This window comes from Archocentrus centrarchus, chromosome 20 (genome assembly GCF_007364275.1).
Source record: "Archocentrus centrarchus isolate MPI-CPG fArcCen1 chromosome 20, fArcCen1, whole genome shotgun sequence".
Classification (NCBI taxonomy): domain Eukaryota; kingdom Metazoa; phylum Chordata; class Actinopteri; order Cichliformes; family Cichlidae; genus Archocentrus; species Archocentrus centrarchus.
Window position 1 is genome coordinate 19,159,640 of NC_044365.1, and position 11,800 is coordinate 19,171,439.

The following is an 11,800-nucleotide window of genomic DNA, read 5'->3' on the forward strand; positions in this document are numbered from 1 at the left end:
GTTATCCTAACTGGAATCTTGTGGCTTAGAAACAGCTTGTTGGCCTCGTCTCTGTGAGTGTGTCAGCTTAGCACATGACATTATTCTTGTGTCCTTGTCCTTCAAAAGAAACTATCATCTTCCTGGTGGAGTTGACAGATTGTGTATATCCGCTAACAAAGACCGCCTAACTAAGGCGACAGGACATGACAGTAGTTTTCAGGGTGCCATATTAAAAATGGATTATTTCCTGCCTGAGACTTCTGGTCTTTTCATGTGGGTGTCAGGAGATTGGCAGTAAACAGAGTGTGACACTGATTTTAAAAAGAAATAGTCCGCTCAACCTGAAACTCTGACGAAACCAATTTAAAACTTCCTGTTTACTATGATGGAAAATGTAGCCTGTAGAGTCGTTTTCACATTACTTGCAGCGCCTGAAGAGAAAAAAAAAAAAAAGAGCCCTGGCATCTCCAGCTGCAATTATTCTTGAATTATGTGCATATATAATGGGAATTTTGGGGTTTTTTTAGGTAGAAGTCAACAGCATCACAATGCACAGACTCACTTTAATCATGACCTAAACCTTCAAATCCTATTGTTTGAGTGAGACACATACCGTTGCATTACAGCACATATCCATGCCCTCTTGCACACCGATAAATACACACACATGCACACACACAGCAGCTGTAACTAAGTTTAGCCTCCATCAGGTCACAGTGGAATATTCAGCTTAGAGAGAAACAGTGGTGTAGTTTTAACCACCATACGGGAGGATCTGACATTGTGTGGGAAAGATTAAAAACACTTTGCAGCTTCAAAAAAAAAAAAAAAATCCAAAACAAAACAAGCATGACTCTTGTTTTTTTTCTCTTTGTGAGTAGCCCGTGTGCTGAATTTTGAACTGGTGTAACCCTTCCATAAAACAAACACACCCACGCGCACAAATACACACTCGTCTCTGAGCGTGAGCCAGCATCTATTCAGAGATGGCGATCATAACTCAGAGCAAATTGTACCCTGCAAGAGCTTGTAAAGTGTGCAATAACGTGGTGTTTGCATACTGATGCGCGCTTGTTTGTGTATCAGGCAGACAGCAGCACCACACAGTAGCTCAGCATTAATCAAATGACAGTAAACACGTTGGATAACTTGAAGCCTGATACTTCATTATCTCTCCCTCCTTTACGCCCACAATCCCCTCCTATCCCTGCATAAAAATAATAGCATGACATCCGTCTGTGTGATATTGACAGGCTGTAGGTCATAATAAGGTTAAATGCCTCCCAAAAGGGCACGGATAACTCTAATACCAAAAGCCATGAAGTACTTTTGACACTTGTCAAATATTTGACAGCCTGGCAAAACTTCCTCGGGTTTGACATCTACCTCGCGCCGCATCCGCCGAGTTGTGTCTGTGTTTCTATTCCTGTCGCCATGAGGGTGCAGATTGGTGCCGTGCCCTGGAATCTTGGTCGCAGACTGCAGCAGCTGTATTTACCAATGAGTTCATCTGCCGGGATAGACACTAAAACCCTGCCAGGCTCCCTCTTGGTCTCTCTGTGTGTGTGCTTAGGATGGTTATCCATGCATCTCCTTCTTGTTGGTTGGTTGGTGTGTGTGATGGATGTGTGTACTTGGGTGATACTCCCTCTTGGAAACGGCAGAAAGGGCAGCAGACAAACACAAAACCAACAGAGCCGGGGTATCAGGGCAAGAGACAGGAGGGCTTTGGGACGGTTCATGTTTAAGTGACTGAAAGGGGGCGGGTTGCAGCATTGTCTGTGTTTGCAGGGGGCAGTTATTAACCTCCGTATCATGGTGTCACATGCTCTCTGCTGCAGGCAGAGAAGGGCAAAACCACAGATGGAGAGTGCTCGGCTAAGGAGACACACTCTTTCCTGTGCCTCTCACTTGCTGCTTCTTGCGCTCCCACTAATATCTGATTCTTTTTACATATTTTGTGCAGCTTGTCAGCAACATCTTTTTTGACTTCACTCGTCAGCTTTTCCTGTGCTTTCTGCTTTTGAAGTTTCTTCACCGCTGCTTCCTTGCTCCTTCCTGACAAATCTTTTACTTTAACTTTCTTTGCCTTCTTTCCAAAAGTTTCCTCACCTTCCTTCCTTCATTCCCTCTCTATTGTCTGCTGTCTTTTGGATGGATAGTTACTCTGTCCTCTACAGTTCCTCCCACAGAACTGGACTTCTCTCTGGCTTCCAGCGCCTGCGCTCTCAGAGGAAGATGTGCGATGTTGTCTTAGAGGCCGGCAGCATATCTTTTCCCTGTCATCGCGCCCTTCTAGCCAGCTCCAGTGACTATTTTTGGGCTCTTTTTGGAGAGACTACTGCAGAGAGATTAGCAGGCACCATTAGCCTCCCAGCATTAACACCTGAAGGCTTGGATGCCCTTCTGGACTTCCTGTATTCAGGTTGGCTCAGCATCTCACCCTCCACCCTTCCTGTTGTCCTGGAAACGGCCAGGTATCTGCAGGTGCAGACGGCTGTGGCGATATGCGAGCGTTACATGACTGATGGTTTAACTGCAGAGAACTGCTGTGACTATGCTAACCTGGCTGAGCGCCACGCCCTCTCAAATGCACTTGAGGCTGCCAATCAAACCATTGCCATGGAGATGGGGAGCTTGATAAAAGAAAGCAGGGACGATCTTCTGGGGTTGAACATCGAATCACTGATGGCGGTTCTAGATGCTGATGAGATGCCTGGCATCAAGGAGGAGGAGCTCATAAAGCTGGCCCTGGATTGGCTTGATGAGAACGGGCCACTCCCCCTCCTGAAATCAAATCTTCTGCTGAGTCATCTGCGCTTTGGATTGGTAGCACCATCTGACCTCACAAATATCAGCCACACCCACATAGCCATGGCCACACCTTTAATCAGGAGTCAGCTGACACGAGCACTGGAGTACCACAGGCTCGGTTCAGCTCAGCCCATCAGACAGAGCCGGCAGACGACGCTTAGAGCGTCGCCCAATCGCGTGCTCCTCGTGGGTGGCGGGTCCAGCGCTGATTGGCCAGAACAGCAGGTGCTGGCGTTTGATCCTAGAAGCAGACGGTTTTCATCTTTGAGTTGTGGTCTCACGCTCCGACTGAGAAAGCCCTGTGTTTGCTCAGTTGGAGGTTTCCTCTTTGTGATCGGAGGAGATGAAGTGAAAGAGGGAGATGAGGATGGGAAGAAGTCTGTTACTGTGGCAACATCCAATCAGGTGTGGCGGTACGATCCTCGCTTTAGCTGCTGGGAGCAGGTGGAGTCCATGCTGGAGAAGCGGGCGCAGTTCACCTGCTGCGTGGTGGAGGATGTTATTTATGCTGTGGGTGGACGACACACACGACCAGACACCAACACACACACCTCTGTAGCTTCTGTGGAGTTTTACGACATGGTCACAGGAGCATGGAGGAAAGGGGCACCAATGCCTCGAACACTTTATGGCCATGCCTCTGCCGTGCTTGACAATGGAATCTATGTGTCAGGTGGCGTTCCAGGTAACTATAGTTACACTCTAGATGAAGGCAGGGAGAGCAGCAGAGAGGTCTTCTTCTGGGATCTCAAAGGCAGAGTCTGGGAAAAGAGGGCACCCATGTCCATCGCCAGATTCAGTCACCGCTTGGCAACTGCCCACGGTTACATCTACGCCCTGCTGGGGATGTATGAACCGTTCTGTGATATCGAACGGTACGATCCGCAGTCGGACCACTGGATGCGACTCAAGCCACTTCTCACTGGCTCCTTCAACTACGGGACAGTATCTACATCATCGGGGAATCTGCTGGTATTCGGAGGGAGAAGGTGGAGTGATGGACAGGAGGTGGTTGTGAAGAGTGTGCTGGAGTACGATACAAAGAAAGATCGCTGGAGAGAGATCTGCCAGCTTCCCAGACCTCTCACTGGGATTGAGTGTACGCTGCTCCCTCTGCCAGACTAAAGAGCACAGAATGTGAGAAAAATATTTTACAACTGCTGAGAGCTGGTTCCTTAAGTGAGAATTTCACTTTGAGTAGGTGTAACATGGTCTCAAAATGCTGAGCAGAAACTTTAAAATCAACCATAATGTAGTACATTTGATCCCCATCTCTTTAAAGACTGCTCAGCATCTAAGTTTCAGGTAATAAAACACAGAAACAAGACTATTGCTCATAGTTGAGGGCTTTGGGGCCTGTGCTGGAAAGTAGGTTGTCAGAGATGAAGCGTTTACTACCACACAGGCCTCAACAGTTTCCTCAGTATTTATTATTATTTTTTTAGAGTATTTCAAGCTGTTTCCAGTCCTGTCTCACTGGAGCAAAACAGATGTGCTGTACATCTTGGGAAATATGTCAAACAATTAGTTTTCTGCTGCTAAGAGGCAGCTTTTGGCGTGTTGTCTACACATATTATGGTAAATTAAAAGATACCACTCATACCGCTCTCATATTTGTCTGTTACACATTTTCTTAGATTAATAAAATGGGATATAGCCTAAGGTTTTATGTATTTCATTTTCAGTTAGCAGTGTTTTCCTGTTTCCAATCTTTATGTTAGGCTAAGTTAACTTTCTTCTGCCTCTAGATAAACATTTGGGTTGTCTAGAGTCAAATGGAAATCCCAACCACATGCTCATATCTAAAACAGAAACCCTAAATGTGTTACAGGTGGACAAAGACTTTGTTCTGATTTCAGTCTTTAAGACTACTTTTAAAACTACTTTTTTGTAAGAATTATTCAATATTTCTGAATATAGACAGGCAGGTATACACTCACCGGACACTTCATTAGACACCCCTTGCTAGTACTGGGTTGGACACCTTTTTACCTTCAGAGTTGCCTTAATTCTTCCTGGCTTAGATTCAACAAGGTGCTGGAAGCATTCCTCAGAGATTTTGGTCCATATTGATATGACAGCATCAGACAGTTGCTGGAGATTTGTCAGCTGCACATCCATGATGTGATCTCCCATTCTACCACATCCAAAAGCGCTCTGCTGAACTGAGATCTGTTGACTGTGGAGGCAATTTTTCCTGTCTTCTGTTGTCCAATTTTGACGAGCCTATGTGAACTGTAGCCTCAGTTTCCTGTTCTTAGCTGACAAGAGAGGCACCCAGTGTGGTCTTCTGCTGCTGTAACCCATCTACTTCAAGGTTCAATGTGCCAGAGGTATGCTCTTCTGCCAAAGTATGCTCTTCTGCATACCTTGGTTGTAACGACCTGTTATTTGAGTTACTGTTGCTTTCCTATCAGCTCAAAGCAGTCTGGATATTCTCTTCTGATCTCTGCCATCAACAAACAAACTGCTGCTCACTGGATATTTTCTTTTCTTTTTTTGGTCTATTCTCTATAAACCCGAAAGATGGCTGTGTGTGAAAATCCCAGAGGATCAGCAATTTTGGAAATTCTCAGAAAAGCACACCTGGAACCAGCAACCATGCAAAATTGAAAGTGTCTGAAATCACCTTTCTTTCCCATTCTGATTCTTGGTTTCAACCTCAGCAGGCTGCCTTGATTAGGCCAACATGCCTAAATGCATTGATTGCTGATTGCTGATGCTATGATTGGCTAAATAGATATTTGCATCAACAAGCAGTTGGATAGGTGGCCAGTAAGTGTAAAACCTCTCATAAATCCCCACTTTGTTGTTTCTGCATTTCATGTTTGTATGGATTAACAAAGAAATGATCAAATAGGAAGCTAATGCAGATTTTTTTTTCTGGCTCATAACAATGCTAGATGCTTTCCCTGTTCCAGCCTTTATGCTAAATTATTGTTTATTACTATTTAGTTCAACACTTGTAGATTTTGCAGAAATATATCGGAGAAGACCAATAACATTGTGTGTGTGTATTAAATATGAAGCTAGCACCAGTGAAACTCAGCTTGCACTAGTTTAACAGAAACTTTAACATAACCCTACAATAAAAATGTGTTATTCAGATATTTAGACTTTTATTCAGATTAACCAAAGTGTGTCTATTAGTAATAGCTTTATGCAGTCTGTTTGTTTTATGTAAAACTGATCAGTTACATGTGTAAGCTATTTATGACCAAGGACCCCAAGGGACACGGTCAGAGCTGAACACACTGAGTAGCCTCTAATGTTTAAGTGTGTGCAGTTTAAAGTTTCAGAGCTCTAATGTGTGGCTGTCAACTTAGAAACAAACAGCAGTACCGAGAGCGCACTGAGCAGTGATATAAATACATTAGTGCTCAGTGCGCTTGTGGTGATCAGATCAACATAATTAACATTTTCTGCAGCATTAGGCCTACTCTCTTTCTCGTTACATTTTACTGTTATATTTTTATTTATTTAGTATATTGGAGTAGCTGCTCCAATTTGTGCAAAAGAAGAAGAGTCAAATGACGCAAGTGTCCACAAAGCCTGAAGCATAACGCCAGAGTTAACAAAGAAAGTTCATAATCAGTATTGTGATACCCAATATCTCATTTTTGGGATTTTAGGGGAAAGATTAAACATAGCCAGCTAAGAAAGCCTGGCTATGTTGAACTTGCCCTGGGTGAGTGTGTCCAAACTTTTGACTGGTACTGTGTGTTTTGTAGCTCCAGAGTTTTTGGTGAAAAATTGCTCAAAAACGGATCTTTTGATAATAAAAGTTATCAACTCATTTTACAGACTTTATAAAACACATAGTTTCATGGTCTGAAAAGTGAAGCCAACAAAATGCCTTAGACACGCATTGTTTTGGATGGCCACTAGGTGGCAGCTCCTGTGGTCTATGGGAAGCCAGGCTTTGACCCTGATCTCTGTAAACATTTCCCTGATGACTTTATGACCTCAGTCACTTATTGAATAAATCACTGGGTCCATTTTGTAAATTTTGGTCCTTCTAAGAGTCTAAGAGTCTAAGAGTCAGAAGATTATCCAGGGTATGTCCATTGGCTGACAGCTTGTGATTGAGTAGGTGTTAACCAATGAGCCAATATGGCTCAAGGCTACATGTTTTATGCTGTCTATGGTCATCTGCTAAGCTAACCATCTTCTGGCTCTATAGACTTATAGAAATATTGTAACTCAGTATGAAGTGTAGACCAGCACGCTTAACTAAACACCTCAAGAACAAACTTTACAGGCTGATCACTGTAGCATTTTTGCTGCAGCTCTTTTGAGTCGACACCAGATTAATTCAGATTCATTTTAGTTCAGTGAAAGCTGTCGCGTGTAAAAGTGCAAGGATCGCCAACTGTTTCAAAAGCTGCCGCACTAATGTAACCATGTGCTAAGAAAAACAAGAGCTAAGGTGTGTGATAAAGGGGATTTTTGAGAACAAGCAGAGGAGGTAAACAAATTTAGTGGGAAGAAGGTAATACTAATACTATACAGCTGAGTTTTCAGGATGGGGCTGAGCCAAGCTGCAGGATGGAATATTATTGAACAAACAGACGATAAGGTGATGAAGGTGAGGGCATCATCGCTGAAACAACAACAACAACAACAACAACAAAACTGAGGCGAATATCTTACAAAATTTGCAGATAGAAGTTGTAAAGTGTGCAACATTGCTGCTTACTTATGAATAATTGAAGTTTTCTATTTGATAGATATAGAAAGGAGCAAAACAAGGACACTGTGTGTGTGTTTCTTTTTTGTTTTCTTGTTCCACTTCATCTGCACTGACAGCCAAATGGGCAAAGAAGGATGAAGCTGCAGAGTAGAAAAGCATTAGAGAGAAATCATATGCATTTGTGGATAATAGCTTGGTGACCTGCTGGAACTTTTATGCTTGTATCTGCTTCCATTTAAGTCTGAATGCATACTGTGCTGTCTGCATAAATATTACTTATTTAGAAAATCATCTCAGTGAAATGACTGTCTGAAACATTCACTCAATTCATTCTCCACCCAGTGTAGTGCATCAAAAAATGAATTCAAAAACTACATATTTCTGTCAAAACATTATTCAAATTTAATGTCATTTTAATGCAGATATGAAAAAAAAAATCAGCATTCCAATTTATAATCATTAATCATGATGTAATGATAATGCAGTTTGAGAAGATATTTTATATATGATTAGATTTGTTGTGTTTACTTTAACCCCATTTGATTAATTATCTTTGCAACAAATGTTAATTTCAAGCTGCCATACTCAAATTTATGATTATGACAATATTACATCAGAAAAGAAGTTTTCACAGTGGCTCGGGTGACAGCGGGGACTCATTTGTCTAATTAAATTATTAGTCATTGTCCACTTTTTTCAACTGTTTGGTTTAGATAATTAGCTAGATAATTATTTAAATTTTTATTATGAATAATACATGAACTTATCTAAAAGAATAAAGTTTTCACAGGTCTAGCATCACAGGCTTTGCAGTTTGCTGCATAGAAGAATCAAGGTAATGCTGCCTATGGTGCATTACATCTACATAGCTGGGCTGTGTAAGCAGTTTCAGCCTCATTTCCACTGCAGGTAACACTGAGCTAAAGATAATCTGCCTCAAGCTCGTGTAAAGTGTTCAAGTGAAACATAAATCTGGTTTCACGACAGTTCTTGGTCCAAGATGAAGCAGAGATGGGTCTGAAGATAGGCCACCTGGGAGGAGACAGATTTAAATTTCTAAGTGATGGAAAGAAACAGTTGATTTACTCAAGTACTTTACTGAAGTATTTCTATTTTCACATAATGCCAGAAGGAAATGGTTTTTTTTTTTTTTTTTTTTTTTACACTGGGTTTGTTGCATTTATTTGAACGCAGTAGCTGCCAGTTACTTTATAGAAAGATTTTTTGTATCTGGAAACTTGGTTCAGATGAGCAACTAATAAAATGGATGGATGAATTTTTTATGATTTTTCCTAAAATATAAAATAGACAATCATAATATAAAACAGTTCTAAAGAACAAATAAGTTCACATTTATTTGGATGAGGACCAGTGATTTACATTGAAATAAAACAAACTCCGACTCATCCTGATCAAATACGCCGCTCGAAGAAATCAAGGGAACACTCAGTTATCACAGGATACCACAAAATCAGTTAATCTTCAGGGTCAAAATTTTGGTGCAAATGAAAGTAACAGAAAGGCAACAACAAAGCAATCCCAAAAAGGGAATGGTTATTCAGGTGGTGACCACAGAACACTGCTCTCTCCTTAAGTCCTCCTCACTGATTTTCCTCTAGTTTTGCTTTTTACCTGCAGCCCATTCAGCTTGCACAGGTAGTCCAGCTTGGCCAGGATGGCACATCCATACTTGCCATAATAAAAAGGTTTACTTTGTCTCCATCAACAGTCTCAAAAGTGCAGAGTAGATACTAGGAGATGGACAGTGGTAGGAAGACAGCTAGACGGGGCTGTAGAAGGGCATCAGCTCAGCAGCAGGACTGATATCGGCTCCTTTGTGTGAGGAGGAACAGGAGGACCACTGCAAAAGCCCCACAAAGTGATCTCCAGCAGGCTATTCGTGTGCATGTTTCTGACCAGACTGCCAGATAATGGGTCTGAGGATTTCAGGATACTTATGGGTAGGAAAAAACCATCCCCATTTTGGGGGATGTCTTGTTGCTGCCTCTCTTTTGTCACTTTGACTTGACACCAAAACAGGTGAAATGGATTCACAATGGTTTATATTTCCCAGACCGACTGATATCCCTGAAGTTTAACTGACTCTGTGCTAATCTGATGATCAGTTGTTCCCTTATTTAATAACTGAATTAATTAATTAATTTTTGCACAGTGTAATATGTATATTAAATGATATTTGTCACAGGGGACATTTATTGCAGAAAGTACTTTTGTTGATAATACTTCTATACTTTTACTTAAATTGGATTATAAAAGCAAAACGTTTACTTGTAAAGCAGTATTTTGAAAACATGATGTCAATACGGACTCACTTTCATAGAACAGACCACAAGAAGAAGAAAAAAAAAAACACCTTCATCGAAATGACCAACATTTTATTGATCCATCCTCATCTTCCAAGAGCGCATATAGAATGATTACATAAATAAATACTGTTAATTTTTTTTTAATTAACCATAATTTATAGATCAAACATTAAACAATCTTTACTCAACGACAGTCTGTCCAAAAAGAAAAAATAAATAAAATAAAACTGAATTAGAATTAGAGACTATCTTCCAAGACACTTAGTTTGCACTCTATAAATCGAGATCTACTGTATGTAAAGATTTCAAACACAAAAAACAGGAAAAGAATACTGTTTTCATCTATAACAAAGACATGCTACTACAACCAACCACGGGCAGCAGCAGAGAAAGAGCATTCAGACTGTATGTGCTTAGTAGTGTGTGTGCGTGTGTGTGTGTTTATATGTATTTACGATTGCTTTCATAGTTTTGTGTATTGACTCTGAGTATTAAGTCTTTTGGCAACAGCATAGCCTACAAATAACAAACTAATATATTTTTAGTAGTCATATTTCAGTTCCTATGCAAATATCGCCTCATATTCTCTATGCGACATGCAGGATACAGAGAGCCAAATGGTCTCTGAGGAAAAATCCACCCTTAGAAACGTACATTCTGTAAAGTCCCATAAATCTGTGATGTTCAGACAGTTAATCTGTGCTAAAAAGATCTATTTGTTTTGTTGTTTTGTTTTTTCAGGATCTTTCAGGGTGAAGAAAAGCATTTTTCCAGTTTTCATTCACTGTATCTCTGGTAGTGTAGATGATAGTGGCCATATAAGGCACTGAAAACCAAAGGAAAACAACAGGTCCAGAAGTAGCAATGACCTAAAAGCTGAATTGAAATGTGCTTTTATTTAAACCCACGTTTGTGCAAATCCAAATCTATCATAAGATTTGGGTTATATCTATTAAACATGTCTTCTCTTAATTATATTATGGCTTAGAGAATTGCAATGAAGGACATTGCTGTAGACATTGCTGATCATGTAGTTAAAGGTACTTTTTGTAGATTCCCACATTTTAAAAATAGTTTAAAATCTTCTGAAATTAATAAAGCTTTTGAGAGAATGTGAAGAAACAACTGCTAATACTTCATGTACAAAAAAAAAATCTGTCTTGTGTTAAAACAATATAAACTAAATTTGAAAGAAGGCTGTGCCATACTTTTTAGCAATACCACTTTGTACCACAAGATGGAGCAGTGAGTCAATGTGACCTTTATTTAACAAGACAAGCCATCAAATCTCTTATTTATGCTACAGTCACACTAGGGAAAACAGTGGTTGGAGACAGCAGCGTGACCAAAATTATTGCAACTGTGTGCAAAGAACTTGCGAACTTGTTGCCTTTGAAACGGTTGCTTTGAAGACGGGGACCAGGTCTGGAACCACTTGCAGTCAGTTGATGTCTTCAAAGCGACTTTGGTGCATCAGGATGGAGATAAAGCAAACGGTGATTAACTGATAAATCTGTGAAAACTGCAAATCTGTTGCTGTCTGTTGCAAATCTATTGCCATCTACCCTCTATAGAAATTCACATTAACTCCTTACATTCAGAGTCCAGCCAGACTTCATAGATTTAGAACAGAAATTCACAAAGTGCTCCACAATTAGTGACATAGTTGCTGCAGGACAATGATTTAACTGCAAAATGACATACTGTAGGTGCTCAGCAACCTTGCTTTACATGGGAATATAACCAGAAAGCAGCTAGCTGGCAACCAGTTGAGTTGTGTCCCCTATTTCAAAGAGACGTGTCACAGACAAGTCGCTCTCATCAGCGCAGACTGACTCAGATTGATTGGAACATGCTGGCAATCTGTCTGCGTTTCTGAATTAGGTGGCAATTATGTGCAAACCTTTGCCAGTCTGTCTGAGAGTGATTAAAGTCAGTCCGGTTCACACTGCAATTGTCTCACGACAGGTGACCATGATTGTTT

General features: G+C 40.9%; 1 protein-coding gene across 1 annotated transcript; it reads left to right on the forward strand.

Moving 5' to 3' along the window:
* The first annotated feature begins 2,133 nt into the window (after positions 1 to 2,133).
* Positions 2,134 to 3,921, forward strand: klhl34 (kelch-like family member 34). The gene has a single exon (XM_030755949.1). The coding sequence runs from the start codon at positions 2,137 to 2,139 to the stop codon at positions 3,919 to 3,921; it is 1,785 nt and encodes a 594-aa protein (XP_030611809.1). The 5' UTR covers positions 2,134 to 2,136.
* The last annotated feature ends 7,879 nt before the right edge of the window (positions 3,922 to 11,800 follow it).